The 23500-nt window shown below is 38.9% G+C and overlaps 1 gene segment (V, D, J or C); it reads right to left on the bottom strand.

The window, feature by feature from the left end:
- Nucleotides 1-13313: 13313 nt before the first annotated feature.
- LOC110574271 overlaps nucleotides 13314-23500 on the bottom strand; it is a 29688-nt gene continuing 19501 nt past the window's right edge. The window contains 3 exon segments of the C gene segment in view: nucleotides 13314-13456; nucleotides 15895-15942; nucleotides 19469-19798. Of these exon segments, the coding sequence occupies nucleotides 13314-13456; nucleotides 15895-15942; nucleotides 19469-19798 (521 nt within the window).

Here is a 23500-nt window from a genome sequence, read left to right as displayed (position 1 = left end):
GCTTGTGTGCTCACTCTCTCTCTGTGTCAAATAAATAAATAAAATCTTTAAAAAAAAAAAGAAAAGAAAAGGATTTTGAACCAATAACTCACACCAATGGTTTGTAGAACAGTCCTAAAAATAATTTTAATTTCAAGCCTGAGTCTATTTTTGTGTGTGTATATATTCTGAAGGTAGAATTTTAATCTGCTTACACACAGGGAAGTAAATAAATCATTTGCAAAGTAATTTTCTTTCCATATATAATAATCAGTAGCTGCAAAATTACTGTCCATATGCTGAGGTGATCCTACATTGTTTTTTCTAAAAACCGTCTATCAGTATTCCATTCACAGGGTCAAAACAAAACAGAGTTACTTACCTGGGGGAGTTACTATGAGCTTAGTTCCTTGTGCAAATATCTTGATCCAGCCTGAGTAACCACACTGGTTAGAGCTTCTGCAAAAAATGCCAGCCTTCTGAGCTTCATGGCAGGACCAGCAGGTAGAAACCTTGTACTGGCAATTTGATCTTCTTCATTCCCTTGGAAGTCCTTGAATATAAGCTTCATGGCATCTGATATCTTATAAGTTTTCCTCAGATTAAGAGACAGCAATATCTGTTTTCCAAGGAGGCAGTTAATCACAGAAACAATAGAAAGCAGAAACAATAAGAGCAAAAGAAAAGAGAGAGAGAGGGAGTAATTGGTCAACCAACTACTTACCTAAATTACCAGGAAAATTACCATCAATTAAGAGGTTTTGATTTCCAGGTATTCAATTGCGTGAAACTGTTCAGAAATCACATCAAAGGAAAAGCCTTTCTGTTCTCACAAACACCAGACCTGCTCCATTAGCAATTTGGGATTGTATTTCTAAAGGAGGAAACTCTTCAGTAACCCAAAATGCAAATATGTCAATAAAAATATACTTGAGAAATGTGAACAATGTTCTCCATTTTTTTTTTTTTTAAAGATTTTATTATTTATTTGAGACAGAGAGAATGAGAGACAGAGAGCATGAGAGGGAGGAGGGCCAGAGGGAGAAGCAGACTCCCTGCCGAGCAGGGAGCCCGATGCGGGACTCGATCCCGGGACTCCAGGATCATGACCTGAGCCGAAGGCAGTCGCTTAACCAACTGAGCCACCCAGGCGCCCAATGTTCTCCATTTTTAATCAGCTACTTTTACAACTTGGCAAAATGATTTTTTACTATATAATGCAAAATGAGAAATATTATTTGTGTAATGACATATTATTCCTGGAATGAAGGAATAAATTTGAAGAAGTCTATCTTCCATCATATAATAGATTCCTATTTAAACCAAAATTTTAAAACAAAACCCAGTTCTCTGATATGTTGAAAGAAAAAGCCTTTTGGAAGCTATTCTGTGATCTTCAGAAATGCACATGTAGCTCTACCTCTGTGGTTAACTAGTTTTGGACAAGGAATTTGCCATCCCTCGGCCCCCACATCCCATTTGCTGTGTGGGCATTGAGCTATGTATGTCTAAAGAGCCCTTCTTGTTCCAACAGCTTATGAACCTGTGATTAAGAGCAGGAAAGGGGGGCGCCTGGGTGGCTCAGATGGTTAAGCGTCTGCCTTCGGCTCAGGTCATGATCCCGGGGTCCTGGGATCGAGTCCCGCATCGGGCTCCCTGCTAGGCGGGGAGCCTGCTTCTCCCTCTGCCTCTGCCTCTCTCTCTCTCTCTGACTCTCATGAATAAATAAATAAAACATTATTTAAAAAAAAAAGAGCAGGAAAGGGTCTGATATGGTTGCTCAAGTGAGAAAGGAGTTGAGGGTTAGTAATGAAGAAGGATTTCTTACAGGTCCCTTTTGACTTTGTGACATTGTGAGATCCCAGCAGCACAATAGGACGGGGCTTAATCAGACTTGAGGACATTATTGATTATCAGGTAAAAGACTCTGTTGTCTTTCTTATCTGTGTCCAAGCCAAAATTGGGCTCGTTTTACAGGTAATATTGGTTGAGCCATGTAGGATTCATTTCAGGGGCTCCCCTTCTTTTGGTTGGTACCATGCATAATAGTCTTCTCCGGGGAAACCCCAGACAGCTCGCAACCTTATGTGCACTGTTCTCTCATGTCTTTGGTTAAAGGAGACTTGATCCTGAGAGATTCTCATTTTGCTATCTACATTTATCAAACAAAGGAGAAAATCAGAGATACTTGACAAAGTTGACAGTGGACAAATAAAAATGGAAAGATAAGATTGGAATATAGTCAACCTACAAATCCAAGCTGAAGACATGTATATCCATGGAGTTGGCGTTGCCAATGACTAGTCAGAATTCTCTCCAAGAGGGGGCATGCATCAGGACTGGGGATGCAGTGGCAGCCCTGTTCTTCAGAGGCAAGGAGAGGGGAGGAAGGTTTGCTTTAGAACCAATGAAAGATATTAATATGGTCTGTCTCAGTGTTATTTTATTATGTTCCTGATATAAAGAACTATCAGGTCCCAGAAGACTTCACCAAAACACCTATGTTATAATAATTCATTGTTATCTTCCCCTTGGGAACAATACTCTTGCATTGTCCTTTAGGTTTTGCTTCAAACACACTATCTTTGAGCCCTTTTTCACTCTGAGTGAGAATATGGGGAGCTCTATGCCTATCATGAGAATTGGAAGAAAAGTTTAATTCTGTATAATAACAAATGAGACAATAATCCCACAACTATGCAGAAGTATATACATTTTATAGATCAGTAGTTTGTAGAAAGTTCACAAAGTTTGGTGAATATTAAAAATTACTGTAGTTATTGCTTTAGAGGTTATTATATTTCTACACTCTACTGTGAATGAAGAAAAATCTTGGAGCAAAAATATCCTTTGGTTTATTATCCTCAATTCTTTTCCAATTCACAATTCTTAGCTTTTCAAAATAAAGCAAACTTTACTGTTGTTTGGAGGACAATGTATGGTGTGACTTTCGAAGAGTCTCTGAGTTCCTGTGTTAGCTGAGATGGCTCAGGGAAGCAGTTCAGTTGTAACGGGAAAGGACACTGTGATGTGTTGATCCTGTGCTAGACCTGTCCTGTATCGAGCCTCCTTCAGTCCCCAGCAACCTTATGAGAAAGATGTAGTATCTTCCCTGGATTGCGCTGTGAGTTAAGTGGCTAAGTAGAAATTTGAAATCCAGATCTCGATCCTTCATTCCTTCCTTCTTCCTTCCTCCCTCCCTCACTCCCTTCCTCACTCCCCCTCTCCCTCCATCCCTCTTTTCCTCCTATTTTCTTTCTTTCTTTCTCTTTCTTTCTTTCTTTCTTTCTTTCTTTCTTTCTTTCTTTCTTTCTTTTCTTTCTCTTTTCTTTCTTTCTTCCTTCCTTTCTTTCTTTCTTCCTTCCTTCCTTCCTTCCTTTCTTTCTTTCTCTCTCTCTCTCTTTCTTCCTTCCTTCCTTTCTTTCTTCCTTCCTTCCTTCCTTCCTTTCTTTCTTTCTTTCTTTCTTTCTTTCTTTCTTTCTTTCTTTCTTTTTTCTTCCTTCCTTCCTTCCTTTCTTTCTTCCTTCCTTTCTTTCCTTTTCCTTTCTTTCTTCCTTTCTTTCTTTCTTTCTTTCTTTCTTTCTTTCTTTCTTTCTTTCTTTCTTTTATTTTAAAGATTTTTATTTATTTATTTGACAGAGAGAGACACAGCGAAAGAGGGAACACAAGCAGGGGGAGAGGGAGAGGGAGAAGCAGACTCCCCGCTGAGCAGGGAGCCCAATGCGGGGCTCGATCCCAGGACCCTGGGATCATGACCTGAGCTGAAAGCAGACGCTTAATGACTGAGCTGCCCAGGTGCCCCTGATATGAGGAATTCTTAATCTCTGGAAACAAACTGAGGGTTGCTGGAGTGGGGGTGGGGTGGGAGGGATGGGGTGACTGGGTGATAGACACTAGGGAGGGTATGTGCTATGGTGAGCACTGTGAATTGTGCAAGACTGTTGAATCACAGAATGTACCTCTGAAACAAATAATGCAATATATGTTAAGAAAAAAAAAAAGAAGATAGCAGAAGAATGCATCCATGTTCATGTTTGCCTTTGGCGATGTTTCTAGGAAGAAGTTGCTGCGGCTGAGGTCAAAGAGGTTGCTGCCTGTGTTCTCCTTTAGGATTTTGAAGGACTCCTGTCTCACATTGACGTCTTTCAACCATTTGGAGTCTATTTTTGTGTGTGGTGTAAGGAAATGGTCCAGTTTCATTCTTCTGCATGTGGCTGTCCAATTTTCCCAACACCATTTGTTGAAGAGACTGTCTTTTTTCCATTGGACATTCTTTCCTGCTTTGTCAAAGATGAGTTGACCATAGAGTTGAGGGTCCATTTCTGGGCTCTCTATTCTGTTCCATTGATCTATGTGTCTGTTTTTGTGCCAGTACCATGCTGTCTTGATGATGACAGCTTTGTAATAGAGCTGGAAGTCCGGAATTGTGATGCCCCCAGATTTGCTTTTCTTTTTCAACATTCCTCTGGCTATGCGGGGTCTTTTCTGGTTCCATACAAATTTTAGGATGATTTCATCCATTTCTTTGAAAAAAGTGGATGGTATTTTGATGGGGATTGCATTGAATTGCTCTAGGTAGCATTGACATCTTCACAATATTTGTTCTTCCAATCCATGAGCATGGACGTTTTTCCATTTCTTTGTATCTTCCTCAATTTCTTTCATGAGTATTTTATAGTTTTCTGAGTACAGATCCTTTGCCTCTTTGGTTAGATTTATTCCTAGGTATCTTATGGTTTTGGGTGCAATTGTAAATGGGATCGACTCCTTAATTTCTCTTTCTTCTGTCTTGTTGTTGGTGTATAGGAATGCCACTGATTTCTGTGCATTGATTTTATATCCTGCCACTTTATTGAATTCCTGTGTGAGTTCTAGCAGTTTTGGTGTGGAGTCTTTTGGGTTTTCCACACGAAGTATTATATCATCTGCAAAGAGTGAGAGTTTGACTTCTTCTTTGCCGATTTGGATGCCTTTGATTTCTTTTTGTTGTCTGATTGCTGTGGCTAAGGCTTCTAATACTATGTTGAATAGCAGTGGACATCCCTGCCATGTTCCTGAACTTAAGGGGAATGCTCTCAGTTTTTCCCCATTGAGAATGATATTCACTGTGGGTTTTTCATAGATGGCTTTTATGATATTGAGATATGTACCCTCTATCCCTGTACTCTGAAGAGTTTTGATCAAGAAAGGATGCTGTACTTTGTAAAATGCTTTTTCTGCATCTATTGAGAGGATCATATGATTCTTGTTCTTTCTTTTATTAATGTATTGTTTCAAATTGATTGATTTGCAGATGTTGAACCAACTTTGCAGCCCAGGGATAAATCCCACTTGGTCGTGGTGAATAATCCTTTTAATGTACTGTTGGATCCTATTGGCTAGTATTTTCGTGAGAATTTTTGCATCCATGTTCATCAGGGATATTGGTCTGTAGTTCTCCTTTTTGATGGGGTCTTTGTCTGGTTTTGGGATCAAGGTAATGCTGGCCTCATAAGATGAGTTTGGAAGTTTTCCTTCCATTTCTATTTTTTGGAACAGTTTCAGAAGAATAGGTATTAATTCTTCTTGAAATGTTTGGTAGAATTCCCCTGGGAAGCCATCTGGCGCTGGGCTTTTGTTTGTTGGGAGATTTTTGATGACTGCTTCCATTTCCTTAGTGGTTATAGGTCTGTTCAGGTTTTCTATCTCTTCCTGGTTCAGTTTTGGTAGTTGATACATCGCTAGGAATGCATCCATTTCTTCCAGGTTATCTAATTTGCTGGCATAGAGTTGCTCATAATATGTTCTTATAATTGTTTCTATTTCTTTGGTGTTGGTTGTGATCTCTCCTCTTTCATTCATGATTTTGTTGATTTGGGCCCTTTCTCTTTTCTTTTTGATAAGTCTGGCCAGGGTTTTATCAATCTTGTGAATTCTTTCAAAGAACCAGCTCCTAGTTTCATTGATCTGTTCTACTGGTCTTTTGGTTTCTATTTCATTGATTTCTGCTCTGATCTTTATTATTTCTCTTCTCCTGCTGGGTTTTTGCTTTATTTGCTATTCTTTCTCCAGATCCTTTAGGTGTAGGGTTAGGTTGTATATTTGAGACCTTTCTTGTTTCTTGAGAAAGGCTTGTATTGCTATATATGTTCCTCTTAGGACCGCCTTTGCTGCATCCCAAAGATTTTGAACAGTTGTGTTTTCATTTTCACTTGTTTCCATGAATTTTTTTAATTCTTCTTTAATTTCCTGGTTGACCCATTCATTCTTCAGTAGGATGCTTTTTAGCCTCCATGTATTTGAGTTCTTTCTGACTTTCCTCTTGTGGTTGAGTTCCAGTTTAAAAGCACTCTGGTCTGAAAATAGGCAGGGAATGATTCCAATCTTTTGGGACCAGTTGAGAGCTGATTTGTGACCTAGGATATGATCCATTCTGGAGAATGTTCCATGGGCACTAGAGAAGAATGTGTATTCTGTTGCTTTGGGATGGAATGTTCTGAATATATCTGTGAAGTCCATTTGGTCCAGTGTGTCATTTAAAGTCTTTATTTCCTTGTCGATCTTTTGCTAGATGATCTGTCCATTTCAGTGAGGGGGCTATTAAAGTCCCCCACTATTATTATATTGTTGTCGATGTGTTTCTTTGCTTTTGTTATTAATTGCCTTATATAATTGGCTGCTCCCATGTTAGGGGCATAGATATTTATAATTGTTAGATCTTCTTGTTGGATAGACCCTTTAAGTAGGAAATAGTGTCCTTCTTCATCTCTTATTACAGTCTTTGGTTTAAAATCCAATTTGTCTGATATAGGGATTGCTACCCCAGCTTTTTTTTGGTGTCCATTAGCATGGTAAATGGTTTTCCACCTCTTTACTTTCAATCTGGGGGTGTTTTTGGGTCCACAATGAGTCTCAGACAGCATATCGATGGGTCTTGTTTTTTTATCCAATCTGATAGCCTGTGTCTTTTGATTGGGGCATTTAGCCCATTTACATTCAGGGTAACTATTGAAAGATAGGAATTTAGTGCCATTGTATTGCCTGTAAGGTGACTGTTACTGTATATTTTCTGTGTTCCTTTCTGGTCTATGTTACTTTTAGGCTCTCTCTTTGCTTAGAGGACCCCTTTCAATATTTCTTGTAGCACTGGTTTCGTGTTCACAGATTCCTTTAGTTTTCATTTGTCCTGGAAGCTTTTTCTCTCTCCTTCTATTTTCAATGACAGCCTAGCTGGATAGAGTATTCTTGGCTGCATATTTTTCTCATTTAGTGCTCTGAATAGATCCTGCCAGTCCTTTCTGGCCTGCCAGGTCTCTGTGGATAGGTCTGTTGCCAATCTTTCTACTATTGTAGGTTACAGATCTCTTGTCCTGAGCTGCTTTCAGGATTTTCTCTTTGTCTCTGAGACTTGTAAGTTTTACTATTAGATGTCTGTGTGTTGACCTATTTTTATTGATTTTGAGGGGGGTTCTCTGTGCCTCCTGGATTTTGATGCCTGTTTCCTTCCCCAAATTAGGGAAGTTCTCTGCTATAATTTGCTCCAATATACCTTCTCCCCCTCTCTCTCTTTCTTCTTCTTCTGGGATCCCAATTATTCTAATGTTGTTTCATCTTATGGTATCGCTTATCTCTCGAATTCTGCCCTCGTGATCCAGTAGTTGTTTATCTCTCTTTTTCTCAGCTTCTTTATTTTCCATCATTTGGTCTTCTATCTCACTGATTCTCTCTTCTGCCTCATTTATCTTAGCAGTTAGTGCCCCCATATTTGATTGCACCTCATTAATAGCCTTTTTGATTTCGACTTGGTTAGATTTTAGTTCTTTTACTTCTTCAGAAAGGGTTTCTCTAATAACTTCCATGTTTTTTTCAAGCCCAGCTAGTATCTTTAAAGTGATGATTCTGAACTCTAGATCCGACATCGTACTAATGTCCGTATTGAGTAGGTCCCTGGCATCGGTACTACCTCTTGTTCTTTTTTTTGAGGTGATTTTTTCCGTCTTGTCATTTTGTCCAGAGGAGAATAGATGAATGAGAGAACAAAATGCTAACAGGGTAAGAACGTCCCCAGAAAGTATACTCTAAACAAATCAGAAAGGACCTGAAGCAGTGGGAAAAGAAAGGGAAAGAGAGAAAAAAGAAAAAGAAAGAAAAAAGATAAAGATAAAAACAAACAAAAACAGAACAAAACAAAAAAAACCAGAATATGATCAAATATGATCAGGATGGTAGATAGATCAGTGTCACACACTAGATTTGGGGTGTATTTTGGTCTGTTAGAAGAAAGTGCCTCCCAAAATTTTAAAGAAAGAAAAACTTATATATGTGCAAAAATAAGGGTTAATACGATGAAGGGGTGGAATATGACTGTAAAGATGAAAATTATAAAAGATTTTATAAAAGGAATTGATAAGATGAGAAGTTGGTTGATAAAAGAAAGAAGAGGATTTAAAAAAAAAAAAGGGAAGAGAATGTGATCAGGCAGGAGACTAGAACAAGGCCATACACTAGAGATATAGGGTATATTTTGGTGTGTTTGAAGAAACTGTATCCCAAAATTTTAAAGAGAGAACAACTTAGGGCGCCTGGGTGGCTCAGATGGTTAAGCGTCTGCCTTCAGCTCAGGTCATGATCCCAGGGTCCTGGGATCGAGTCCCGCATCGGGCTTCCCGCTCCTTGGGAGCCTGCTTCTCCCTCTGTTTCTCTCTGTCTCTCATGAATAAATAAATAAAATCTTTAAAAAAAAAAGAGAGAGAACAACTTATATATATATATGTATACCAAAAATAAGGTTAACTATTATGAAGGGATAGAATATGACTCTAAAAATGAAAAATAAAAAAGTTTTTTTTAAAAAGGGATTGATAAGATGTTGGTTGAAAAAGGGAAAAAGAAAAATTCAAAAAAAAAAAGAAAAAGAAAGTTAAAAGAAAAAAATTAACTTTGACAGTCTAAAGAATCATGGGGGAAAAGCCATGGATTCTATGTGCAGTATTCCCCTAGCCCTGGCGTTCTCCCATTCTCATTGATCGGTAAACTTGGTCTTGGCTGGCTGTTCTCTCTGATCTTCTGGGGGAGGGGCCTGTTGCTGTGGTTCCCAAATGTCTTTGCCAGAGGCGGAATTGCCCCGCCCTTTCCAGTCAGGCTAAGTAATCTGCTTGGGTTTGCTCTCCAGAGCTTTTGTTCCCTGCAAGCTTTCCGTCCAGCTTTGGAGGATGAGAGTGAAAATCGCAGCCTTCCAATCTCCACCCCAGAGGAGCTGAGAACTCGGGGCCCCGCTCCTCAGTGAGCCCCCAGAGAAAAGCAGTCTCTCCTGTCTCCCCAGTCTCTGGCCGCCCTCCGTGCTCACCCGGCCTGTGACCGCGCGTTTCTATCTCTGGCACCTGACCCCGGGTGGAGTCTCCAAACCCAGCAGATCCCTGCGGTGTGCTCCGCACCTCTCCTCCCAGGGAAGGAAGGTGAGTCTCCCTGGATCTGCCGCTTGTTGGGTCCCTGCTGGAGGAGCAGTGGCCCAACTGTGCCGGGGATCATGGTTTATGGCAACCCCGAGCTGAGAGCCCGCTCCTCTGCTCTGTCTCTGCAGCCGGCTTCCCTGCTCGGATACCTGGGAGCTCTGCCGCACTCAGGCACCTCCGGTCTTTCTGTGACCCCAAGGGTCCTGAGACCACACTGTCCCACGAGGGTCCCCCCCTGCCCAGCTTAGCCACTGGAGCAATGTCCCTCAGTGGAGCAGACTTTTAAAAGTTCCGGTTTTGTGCTCCGCTGCTCTATCACTTGCCAGAAGCGGCCAACGGAGGCCCCTCCCCGCCGTCTATCCTCCAGAATATCGCCTCGGATTCACTTCTCTGCACGTCCTACCTTCCAGAAAGTGGTCACTTTTCTGTTCAGAGAGTTGCTGCTACTCTTTTCTTCGATCTCCTGTTGAGTTTGTAGGTGTTCAGAATGGTTTGATCCCTATCTAGCTGAATTCCTGAGACCAGAGGAAATTTAGGTCTCCTACTCCTCCGCCATCTTGCTCCTTCTATGTCTGTGTTCTTGTGAGGGAAGAAGCACCTGCTATTGTGATGTCTCTAGTCTACCTGTGCTAATAGCTTCATGGGCGCAAATCTCGTGTCACCCTGTCCACACTGACAAAATGAGACGGAAAGTCAGAGCCTCAGTAAATCACCTGCCATGCAAAAATGCAGATCCTGGTGGAATGTCGGGGATCACCTAGTGCTACAAGAAGTCTGCGTGCTGTTTCCTTCAGAGCAGTGTCATCAGAGTGGACTGAGGGAGCAGCGTCTCAACAGTCCTGGTCATACGATCCCCACTCATGTAGCAGGTGCTGGAATGAACTTGGTATAAAATAGGGGGACCCCTCACCCACAGCCTCACAGTATGTTTGACAGCAGGAGCATGCGCAGATGGATATGTCCTTTCCATTAGCTGTGGCCCTCTGGAAGTGAGCAAAGTCAGCTGTGGTTTAACTGTCCTTATTTCATCTTCCAACACCCGAGCCACCGCTTGCACAGCCCCAACCAGCAGGGGCCGGTTTGACTTCAAGCATTTCCCACAAATCAACCACATTTGACAGAGCACGTTGACAAAACGAGCCTGAGAAAGTAAAGCACCATCACCACACCAGCGCCCTCCTGCCCCCCACACTGTCTCCTGCACCACCACCTTCCCCCTTTCTGCACCTCCCAGTCCAGGCAGCCCAGGTCCAGTTGGGGAAGGAAGGTGCTAAGGAGTTGGAAGCCACAGGAGACACTGCCTAGGAGCCCCAGCAGGGATTCAGCCCACACAGCTTTAGGTCTTTTGCTAGTTCTCCTCTGTGCCTCTGTGCTTTCCACATGCAGTAACAGGTCCAGATCTCTCAGTAGAAGCTCAGAAATTTGTCCTAAGGAAGTCTGATCACATTCTTGAGAATCAAGGAGTAAACGAAATTAAATTTCCATTTTCTTGTATCTGATGGGTCTTAGGTTGTTTCCACATGGGAACCTCTACTTAGTTTCCAACAGAATGTTTCACAGAAACTGAAGTTGATTGTAAATAAACAAAAAATCCTTCCCAATTTTAAATGAGACATTGTTTTATTCTAATATATAAAAATTTTTACTTTTAAAGATTAATTTGTAAAGGAGAAAAATAAACAATCATTTATTTCTTCACACACCAACCATGCATTGAACATTTTGTTTTATACTTATGTTTGTAGAAATATACACACACATATAAATGAGTGTCATACTTGTTAGTGTTATTACTTGTAGAAATCATGCTCAAAAGACTGGACAGATACTGCACAAAAAAAGAAATAAAAATGGACTCAATGTATGAAAAGATGATTATCCTCATCAGAGAAAAGCAAATTAAGATCATAATGAGATACTATTTTTCACCTGTCACATTATGAAAATCGTGATGTTTGACAGCACTTTCCTGACACTCACCTACATCATGGAAGAAGTGTACAATGATGCTCTCTATTGGGGTAAGTTGGCAATACCTGTCAAAATGACCAGTACATATGTCCAAAGTGACATAAAACAATATTATAATTTCAGTATATTTTATGATAGTAAAAGATTGGAAATAATCCACTGGTTTATCACAGGGAACTGATCTTATAAAGCATACAGTCACCAATGAAATACTCTGCAGCTAAGTGTTCTTTTATATTGACATAAAAAGAGCACAAGGATATGTGAGAGGTGCAGAATAATGTATGTCATTACTACCTATGTGTTAGAAGGAAGAAAATTAGATCTATATGTATTTATTTTTTTTATATCTAAGTTCATATTTGCCTAAATAAAAATTGGAAGGATGGGCAAGAAACAAAAGTGTGACCTATAAGTTGTGTGCAAGTAGAGACAGTTGTTGGAGTAAGATTTTGTAGTTCAATTTTTAGAGAGTTTAAATATTGGAACCATGTGAATGTATAACAATTTTAGTAGGGTCTTGCTGTGCATATTTCTTCAGCAACACTTTCTTTTTTTAAAAGTTTTTATCTATGTAATCTCTACACCCAATGTGGGGCTTCAACTTACAACCCCAAGATCAAAAGTCCCTCGTTCCTTAGACTGAGTCAGCCAGCAGCCACCTCAAAAACACTTTTCTGATTAATTTTCCATTTCTTCAACAATCTACATTTTTGTGTAGATGCATCCTAGTCCATCATACAACATCATTTGTTTTATTTTATTTTTTAGCTTCTTATTGGGCATTTGATTTAATTTGAGACTGTTGTAAATGGTTCTATGGTATTGCATATAAATCTTAGTGCATACCATAAGAGTGTGAGTGTGTGCAAGCAGGTGTGTCAGCTATTATTTCTAAAGTAGAGCTGCCAACAGTAGATGCTAATGCTGTTGAGGACTGGCATGTACCCAGCAAAATTAACCCATTTCATCCACACAACTCCAGGAGATGGGCACACCATATCTTCATTTTACAAAGGAGAAAATTATGGCACAGATATTTCAAATAGCTATAGACTCAAGACTTAAACCCAAGTACTTGGGGTTCAGAGTTCAAGCACTTAACCCCTCCACCACTCTACTTTTCCAGTGTTAGTGGGGCTCTCATGGGGTTATTGTGAGATCAGGAAACATGGGTCTGAGCACACCAGCCAGTCATGCGACATGTTATACTGTCGCCACCAGAATATCTTAAACCAAATGAGTCTGAATCTCCTTTCCTCTGAAGGAGAAATAACCTGGGCACCTTCAGTGGCTGTGGCCCCCTTGGCACCAGTGCCCCAAAGAAGGCATCATAAGGACTATCTCAGGGAAAGATTTGAAATGTGGAATTGACCAATATTACAACCAGTACTGAATTTAAAGGCTTAGTTGTCATGCTGTCCCTTACTTGGACTCTCAGTTAGATTGCGCCAAATGAAGGTATGCAGAGGCCAAAGTAGACTTTTGATTGTTTTTATTGTGCCTATTATGAAAGCAGTACAAAATTCAGGTAGCAAAGATTGCAGCTTCCAGATGTGTAAAATAAAAGGTTTCGAAGCAATTATCTGGTTAAAGAGCCCCAGGAGATACACCTGGAAGCTGTGCGTTGGCTAAACTCAGGCAGGGGTGGCTCTGAGGAGCTGGTAGACATTAAGGAGAGAACAGTGCTGAAGCCCCTGTGGATGGCCCCCTGGCCCCACCCCTGAGTCATGGCAGAATTTGTTCTTGCTGCAGATTGAACTTTTCTGCTTGTCCAATGGTTTGTAAAACCATTCTGCAATAATGACACAATAGAAAGAGACACATGTGAACTGAAATAACCCAAACCCAGAAAGCCCTGCTATATTCTCAGATGATGTTTTAGGCGACAATAGCCAATGAAGACGAGTGGACCCTGGGTGCCACCATGTGTTAGGAACTCTTCCCATTGCCACAGAATGCTGGTCTCCCAAGCAAACAGAAGGCAATGATGGTGGAGTAAATCAGGTTCTTCAGGAAGAGGAGGAGGTAGGTGTAGTAGGCAGAGGTGCTCATGAGCTGCAGCTGCAGGGTGTCTAAAAGAAGTCATTTATTAGTTTTACCTTCTGTTCTTTTGAAGGGCTAGGACTTACTAATGGGAGAGGGGTCACATTATACATTTCTGATGACCTAGGTTGAAGTGACACTCCACCAACAACACAACCCAACGGTAAGCATCTACACCACCAGCACCACTACCACTACCACCAAATCACTCAGAATCCAGCTTGCAGGTCACGTGAGTCAACAACATCAGAGATTCACTAAGAACATTCCAAATTGTTAAAAAGTAAGGTTATATCTTAAATGAATGAGTCAACCTGAAAAAAACAGTGGTGAAAAATAGCTTTTACCATTTCCTCACCCCCACCATGTCTCTAAGTAATAATAATTGCTAATATGCTTTAACCACTAACTAAATGGCAGACTTAATTTGAGAGGTTTGTGTGCAAAGCTTTAATCTTACTTAATTTTTCAGTAACCTAGGAGATTATTATTTTCATTGTCATTTCACAAATAAATTGAGCACAGAGAATTGATCTGCCTGATGTCATACAGTTAGTAAGTACCACCAGCAAGATTTTAATGCTAGCAACATAATGTTCTAGAACACATTCCTACCTACTCTGTATTTCTGTACCTCCACGTGTAATAAATACTCCCAATAACAAAGAGTTAAGCATAAATATAAAGGTGAATTGCTGATTTAGAAGCATCTTAGCCACTACACCTTGTGTATTACTGAGATTCCTATCAAGGGTACGATCAATGGAAATTTGGTTGTGCTCAAGGTAGGGTGGGTGGGAGGTTTTAGTAAAGAGGGCATTAGTTGTGATGAGCACTGGGTAATGTATGGAAGTGTTAAATCATTATATTGTACACCTGAAATTAATATTACCCTTATGTTAAATAACTGAAATTTAAATAAAAACTTGAAAAAATAATAAAATAAAGTGGAAGAAAGGGGCGAATCCAAATTCTCTGCAACTTTAGGAGGTCAAACTCACTCCCTTGTCTTTCCTGAATACCTTCATTGTAGCTATGATGTTATATGATAATTGCATTTTTTATCCTTTGAGGTTTTGTAGGAAATATATGATGTCAAGAAATAATTAATGAAAACGATGGTGGGCAGGACTGGCTATTCAATGAACCACTAGGCTGTCTGTTCATCTGGAAATTTCTTTTTTTTTTTTTAAAGATTTTATTATTTATTTATTTATTTTTTTGACAGAGAGAGAGAAAGAGCCAGAGAGCACAGGCAGGGGGAACAGGGGAGGGAGAGAGAGAAGCAAGCTCCTAACTGAGCAGCGAGCCTGACATGGGGCTGGATTCCAGGACCCTGGGATCATGCCCTGAGCCAAAGGCAGATGCTTAACTGACCGAGCTACCAAGGTGCCCCTGGAAATTTCTTTTATGTGTTTATCTTGTAAGAGTCAGAACTCAAGAATCATTAGCCCTTGCTGTGGAAAAGGACCTCGAATGGTGCTGTGCTCATAACACCTCCCTTGGTCAGGTAATATGTTAGCTAAGGTCCAGAGGCTCCTTGAGATTGGACATGGAGGGCAGATCAGCAGGGTTAGAGTCAATGCTCCTTGTAGTTTCTTGATATATATGTTGGGAGAAAGGACCAGAAACCAGTACTTACAATGTGTCAGCTAAATGAGATACCCTATGCTAGATATTCCACATATATGACATTATGTCTTCTATAACTGAGTGAGGCGTTATTCATGTTATTCCTGGTTGGCTCAGAAAATGTAACTGCTGTACCCATATTCATGTAGTTAATAATTAAAAGACTGGGGTTAATATTCAGTCTGTGGCATTTGAAACCCTGCACTCATGTGTGCACCTGTCTCAGGGCCTTGGCTTTGGGATTTAGAGAAAGAATAAAAACGGAGTAAAGTGTACGAATTGTTAATTCAGGTCTGGGTTGAAGCCCCAGATCTCACTGTGTGGCACAGTGCAAGGGACTTAATTAATTTTAGTTCATTGCCCTCATGTGTCAAATGGGCAGTGAGTATTAAAATGGGGAGTATTAAGGGAATTAAACAAAATGCACTCACAGTGCAGCACAACGCCTTCTGTATGAGAATCTCTCAGTGTCAGTTCATGTTATTAATCACCAACAAGAACAAAGACTTAAAGATATCTAAAAGCAACTTGATACCATGTTTTCCTCAGTCAGTAGAAACAAAGGCCACAGAAGTGAATGGAGTCCATTGTTGAAAGAATTCAGAGCACATCACTGCACCCCAAATTTATAGTCCTCTCACACCCAAACCAGCATTTACTGTGTGAAGATGACTCCTGAGAAATGATGGATTGACTTAAATATCACTCAGTCTATTTTGCAAGATACAGCCATCCTGAGGTTTCTCCCTGAAGCCACGGAATTTCAAAAGTTAAGGTGATCAGGAGGAAAAAATGCTATAGCATAACATAAAGGCAAACGTAGACAAAATCTTACCATTTTCATCTTTCAGAGAAGCTTTTGTAGACTTAATAGCAGTGAGCTCTAAAAGAAATGAGAGCAAGTATTATTCAGTTCTTCATATCCATTATTTGACATGTGTCTGTGTTGTGGATGGATTGATAGATTGATCAATCGATCAACTGGTAGAGAAATTTTGTCAACAGAAGGAGAGAACCATTAGTAATACGAGCACCACAATTCCAGAACTGATTGTTCTGAGTTTGTGTAATTCAGTAGATCAATTCATGTATTTTATTTCTGCACATGAAGATGTTGAAGTTCATGAATGATACATTTTTTTTCTTCTTTTCTCACCACTGGAGGGTAATATCTAAGACTATCTTGTTTTCCTTCTGTGCTCATAGCTCCTAGCACAGAGCCTGCCACACAGTAGGTGTTCTATAAATACTTGCTGAATGGAAAAATAACCAGGAACATTGGCTGCTGTACAGTCCTCAGCACCCACTGCTGACATGAAGGGAGGGTTGCTACCAAAATGAATTCATCCAACCCTAGAATGCACAGCAGAATCTTAAATTTTGGAAGGAGTCTGGAATAGGTAAATTCCCCATCTAAGCAATAGAAAGAGGTCCCACCTTTCCAAAGCACACATGTTCCCAATATCCCCAACTCTTGCACACGATTTTCTGGAGTGGTGGTGTTTGTGGACATGAGAACAATACTAATGAAAGCCAATACCTATTGAGTGATTATTACTGTGCCAGGCACTATGTGAAAGGTTCACATGTATTAGATCGTCTGATTCCCTGGTGACACTGACGTGAGCTGTATTCATGTTAGTCATGAAGAAATAAGATTTAGAGAGTCTAAGTAACTTGCTGGGAGACATACCAGTGGTTGGCAGAGCCAGCACTCAAAGGACTATTATGGGGGTTTAAATGAGCTAGAGCATGTAGAAAGTACCTTGTAAAACAATCCATAGAAATCGCACATAACTCCACCATAGTGGACTCTCAGGTATCATCTCTTCCCCTATCTTAATTACTCTTAGGAAATGACCTTTTTATTATAGAAGCTCAGCATTTCAGTGTGCTTCTTTCCAGGGATAGAAAGATTGGACAAGTGATAATCATAGTTTTCTGAATATATAAAAATGAGATGAGGGTTGTATTTCTCTACAGTGTAAAAAAAACCCCACAAAAACAAAAACAAAAACCCAATATGCATACAAAGACAAAATTCCTTAAAAAGATCATTGACAAGATTATTTGCTTGTAGAGATCAGAGAGGGAGACAAACTGTGAAAGACTCTGGACTCTGGGAAACAAATTGAGGGTTTCAGAGGAGAGGGGGGTTGGAGTAGCTGGGTGATGGGTATTAAGGAGGACACGTGTTGTGATGAGCACTGGGTGTTGTATGCAACTAATGAATCATTGAATACTACATCAAAAACTAATGATGTACTAAATGTTGGCTAACTGAACATAAAAAAAAAAAAAGATCATCGACTGTTGGATGGAGGAAGAGAGTCCCAAAATGTTTTGGTTTATCATTTCTCTCCTTGATGTGTCTTTGTCCGTATAGATATGGTTCTGTTATACAAATTATTCACTCCACACAATCTTATTTTGGTATGCTCTTAAAAAATGAATCTGAGGGGGAGACGAACCATGAGAGACGATGGACTCTGAGAAACAACCTGAGAGTTCTAGAGGAGAGGAGGGTGGGGGGATGGGTTAGCCTGGTGATGGGTATTAAAGAGGGCACGTACTGAATGGAACACTGGGTGTTATATGCAAACAAGGAATCATGGAACACTACATCAAAAACTAATGATGTAATGTATGGTGATTAACATAACATAATTAAAGTTGGTTTCATGAAAAAAAAATGAATCTGAGCTATAGGCTTTGGGGTAAATCCCAAGAACAAAAATGTTTATATAATCATGTTTAGATGTTAAAATATCCTCAAGAACTGTTTTTTAAGTGTCTTAAAAGTCTCTTTCGGGGCGTCTGGGTGGGTCAGTCGTTGAGCGTCTGCCTTCGGCTCAGGTCATGATCCCAGAGTCCTGGGATCGAGCCCCGCATCGGGCTCCCTGCTCTGTGAGAAGCCTGCTTCTCCCTCTCCCACTCCCCTGCTTGTGTTCCCTCTCTCGCTGTCTCTCTCTGTCAAATAAAATCTTAAAAAAAAAAAAAAGTCTCTTTCTTTTCCATACAGTGGCTTTGCTCATTAAAAGAGAAATAAAAATCTCTTATCACCATTATTGATTGAGGTTTAAACATTAAGGTAACAATTTTTCAAATTAAATCTGTGTGTATATCCTAGTTTCACTTTCTTAACCAGTGTTGGTTGAAAACTTGGACCAGATTAGTTTTATCTCTTTTCAAAATCACTTATTTGTTTTGTGCTTCCATGTTCTATATATTTCATCAAAAACAAAAACAACAAACAAAAAACTTACAAGCATTAGCGTTAGAAATTTGTTGTAGAAAGGCATTAACAGAAATGCCCTCACTAGCTTTGTTGCTATGAGAAGACCTTGGGAGACATTCCTTTCAGAATTTAATTCCCAGGTAAAACACACCATAAGGAAGAACTTCTCCCTTTTTGATAATTATCACCATGGAACGTACTATAGTATAGTTTTACTTTGATCACTATAAAAATTAATACCGAAAGAACTTCAGCCCAGTGGTTACATTAAACTTATGCTTAGCTCATTTGCCTCCTCTCTGTTTCTTAGCTGTAGAAAAAAAAAATTGGACTGTTTTTAATCTTACTTCAGTTATTTTAGGGAAGGATATACATGAATACAATAAACAGATGAATAAATGTATCCATCTCATGTTTTCAGAAACAAGCATTTTCACTGACATTATTGCACTTTCTCTTCATCACACTCCAGGAGAAAGGAAAGGTTAAGTCAGTGTTTTACTCTAAATTTGATCATTGGAAACACTAAGGATCCGAGAGGATAAAGATTTACTTCAGCAATTCAGAGTGGTACACTGCAAAGGTCTTTGCATGTTTTGTTAAGTGTTGGTTTCCCGCTGCTTCCCCAGGGCTTGTGAACCACAGGGAAAGTACAGACTGGTTCCTTCTCACGGGCCCTCTGGGGTCTTGGTCTGTGATGTTAATGCCAGGACTTGACTTCTGAATCTAGAGTTTACTAGACCACAGCCAGGCCAGGGTTGTACTTTGAGTAGAGCAGTACTGAAATGAGAAGGACTCTGGCTGCTGAGTAGAACATTCCTGAAAGGTATATAATTGTTCTTATTTCCTGATCAAGTAAGATCATCAAAAGTGGACTCTCTTTTGAGCAATTATGGTATGTGAGGTTGCTAGGTGCTTTCATGTGTATTGTTTCATTTAATCCATACAATGACCCTAAAAAAACATTACTGTGACCTTCATATTTTGGATGTATGTTCCAAAGCCCATTCTCTTTCAATTCTATGGGGAAATAGCAGGACATTTATACTACCATTAAAGGTAATAACGTTTAGAAAGACTTCTATTTGTTTCTTTTCAATAATATTTAACAGAAAAGGTGGGGTATTTCCTTTGACGAAAAGAGTACTGGAATATATATACGTGTACATACCTTTTATGTGGGAAGAAAATAGAATCTCTTGATCAACCCCTCCTTTATTCCGCTCGTGTTTGACAATACATTTGTGTTCTTTATCCATTGACGCTCCAGTCACGGTCAGCCAGCTGAATTTCATGTATGTGTCATTAGTCTTCATGGTGTCTCCCTGCTGCGATTTCAGAATTGTTTTGCTATCTTTTTCTTTCCAATCTATCTTGATAACATCAGGGAAAAAATTCTCAAGAAGACAAAGATATGTTCCAGCCTTATGGAGTTCTCTCTCAGCAGTTGAAGGAAAAAAAATTGTGGGCTTGGGAGCAATGTTTGCATCAAGGTTTCTATCTGTGGGGGAAAATGGAATAGCAATTAAAAACATTATTAGAGAAACACAAACACTGTATGGTTTGGAACCACCTAACACAGTAAAATAAGGAACTTTGCCATAGAATTAGTGCTTATCACAGGCTTTTCATCCATAGTGGGTTATGAGGGACTGATTGTCCTTATTTTCAGTGGGAAAACAGGTACAAGAAGTCATATAACTTGCTCAAAGTCACAACTATTAAGTGGAGGAGTCTGGATTAAAATGTGAGATTTTTTGAAACAATACACACATTTTGAATGGGAATCTACTGTAATGCGTACTTGACAATCTATCAAGCTGACCTTTAAATCTTCAAATATGTAACCCAAACCCACTTCTGAAGTAATGGAGGTCTCCTACTTAATTCCTGATTTTACAAAACATCTCAATCTCACATCTGAACCATTCCAGGATTTTGAGTAGGGCAATGTTTAAAACTGTACCTCCCAAGTATTTACAATGCCTTGAATTTAGAAGCAAAGTGTCAGTATTTCCAGAACTGTATTTAAAAACTTACTATTTTCAGAAATGCTTTTGTATTAGCTTTATCAAGTAACACACTTACCAGAATTTTGTTTTGCTTAGGAAAGTGTTCACTGAAAGCACATTTTATATTGGAATTTCATTTGTTGTTTAGATATGATTAAGAAGACACCATATTTTGATTCTCAGAGTCTCCCTTTAAAGTTGAATCTGCCCTAGACAGCTGCTAAACAGTTTCAGAACACCACAATATCTGTGATTTCACCTGCTGAATAAAATGTATATATAACTGTTGAAGTATAAAAAGTTATAGCTTCACTAATGATATACTGTATGTTGGCTAATTGAATTTAAATTTTAAAAAAGAAGTTATGGTTCCAGAATTTCTTGCAGTCATAACATCAAGACATATAACAAAACAGCATAGTTTTAAAGAGCATGTCACTTGACATGGGTATGTTACTTGATTATGCATTTATTGTTAATGATTGACATTATAAATGTTAGGACCCTTTAAAATTGATTTCCAAATGAAATGCAAGTGCTTTTCTGATATTCTCTTTGGGTTAGTTTGGAGTTAGTTTACTAATTCAATGGGCAATTTCTTAAGAAAAGAGGAATTGGATTTCTCATTTGAGAAGAAAGGGCAAAAAATTCTTTTTTGGGGGGTGGTTCGTAATACTTTCTCTCTCTCTTTCTTTTTTAGGAAAAAATTCTTGAGAATTTTTACCTGTGTAGCAAAGCTCCTGATTTTTATACTAAATCAGTAAGCAAGCAATTAGTTCCTATTCATGATATAAATAGAATTAGGTCATGATAAACTTATTTTAAGTATACACCTTGGGGGCACCAGGGTGGCTCAGTTGGTTAAGCATCTGCCTTCAGCTCAGGTCATGATCCTGGAGTCCCTAAATTGAGCCCCATGTCAGGCTCCATGCTCAGCAGGGTGTCTGCTTCTCCCTCTCCTTCAGCCCCTCCCCCTCCCTGTGTTCTGTCTCTTTCTCTCTCTCTCTCAAATAAATAAATCTTTTAAAAAGGCTTATATATCTTGCTTGTAGTGCAAATAATATTTTACTGATTGTAATAGTAAGACACTGTATATTTTTCCAACCATATACTTTGTTTTTAATTTAAAAAGCATGTTAGATAAACAAGATTAATTTTTCCATTTTATATGTTATTTACATAATTTTAGTCTCTAGTCAATATATTAAGGAATCTAATTTACATCTTAGAAACTGTATTTTTTTTATAGGAACACTTCTGATTCATTATAGTCAAAAAACTGAAAATCAAATGATGAATTTGAAAAATTTCTAGAAAGTAACACACTGTTTTATTTCCTGTCCCTTTTCTTTTGCTAAATTCTTGTTTTATTCTTTTCAGGATAAAATGAATCTTGAACTTCCACAATTTTCTCAATGGAATATTAACTGAGCATTAAAATAGTGTACTTGATTACATATAGTTAGTGCCTATATTTTGGGTAATTATACGGTTTTTTCTTCAACATTTTTTTTAAACATTAACAGCAGTTATTATGGCCAAAATCATTTTTATGATGCATGAAGTTGAAAGCATATTCCAAAGTAAATAAGCCTGTCCAACACATTTATATACATTCATTGGAATAATTACAAAATTAAATTGTCAGAGTTATTTATATTTTATTAAGATGCAGCAGTGTGAATTCTATATAAATTTCCCAAATGTCAGCTACATTTTCAATGCAAATGTGATATTTCAAACCTGCCTATTGGTGTTGATTTAATTGTTCTCTATTTTTCTGTTATTTTTCTTTTACTAAATAAATAGAGCTATTTCATATTTGAATGTGAATTTCAAATTTATGGCATTTCTAACTTTATTTAAAGTACTAACTGTATTTAAAAAGTTTAAACTTTTTTCTAATAAATGTGAGCATGAAGGCCGAGCTTGTTGGTGTCTGACCACGTCTGCCGGAGGTCACCATCTGTGAATGACATTAAGTGTCATGGTGCCCACAGTAATGATGCAGTGGGAGCATGAAATGTGCTTGTTTAAAGACCATTTCTTCCATTTTATAAAGTGGAAGTGGAAGGTAATGCCCACTCTTTCACTTCACATTCCTCCTAAAGGACTCATGCACTGAAGTCCTTTTCTCATTTTATGGTGGGAAAAGCATAACAAATTTGAAAATTTAGTGTACTTCATCGCATTTTTCCCCTACCTTTGCTTTGAACATAAAATCTGACCCTGTGTTTCTTGATAGATAATCACAGGCCTTTTTCTTCTGCTTTCCTTAGTGCTTTTGATCTTCTATTTTTATTTCATGGCCTAATTCTACTTGTGTGTTTTATTTTAAGCCTTCTCAAATAGATTTTGGAAATAAGTAATATAACTAAGTGAGAAATAGTTTGTGCATTAGAGCTTGTTTCTTTTTCTGCCCCAGAACTTGATAGTTTGGTAAGGTCTAACTCAAAGATGACATGAAAAATGGGAGATGTTTGCAAATCCTGCTCTGAGATACAGACACAAAACATGTAGAATTCAAACACATTGAAATGCCAGAGCATAAGGTGAAGCTTTCGTTCCCAACATTATCCCTCACAAAACAGGGGTTGCCTTATGTTTCAGCCTCTCATATTAAAAGAGGCTCTTTTAATGCTTTACTTTGATCAAACAATATTACTTGGACAAGATATCAGCCTGAAATAAACTCAGTGTTAGTTTTAGAGGTAGAGCTGGTAAAAGACAGCAAAGAAATTTAATATGGATTTGGTAAATATTACCTGGAACAAAAGTCTCTACATGTTATGCTTACATTGCAAAATATAGAATACCAGAGTAAATAAAAAATGCTTTTTTTTATAAAGATTTTTTATTTATTTGAGAGCGAGAATGAGAGACAGCATGAGAGGGAGGAGGGTCAGAGGGAGCCCGATGCGGGACTCGATCCCGGGACTCCAGGATCATGACCTGAGCCGAAGGCAGTTGCTTAACCAAATGAGCCACCCAGGCGCCCCAATAAAAAATGCTTTTTAAAAAATTTTTTAAGAGGGTAATTTTCTCTTCAGATAAACTATCCAGTGACATCATCATAAGGGGATCTCAAAACAGACACTCAGACCCTGAGACGACTCAGAAATTTGCTCTGAAGTGGATGTTTTAGATGCATGTGAAGTGTTTGAACAAAATTTTGTAATGAAATTGAGGGC

The sequence above is a fragment of the Neomonachus schauinslandi genome, chromosome 12 (genome assembly GCF_002201575.2).
Source record: "Neomonachus schauinslandi chromosome 12, ASM220157v2, whole genome shotgun sequence".
NCBI lineage: Eukaryota > Metazoa > Chordata > Mammalia > Carnivora > Phocidae > Neomonachus > Neomonachus schauinslandi.
This window is presented reverse-complemented; position numbering and strand designations above follow the sequence as displayed.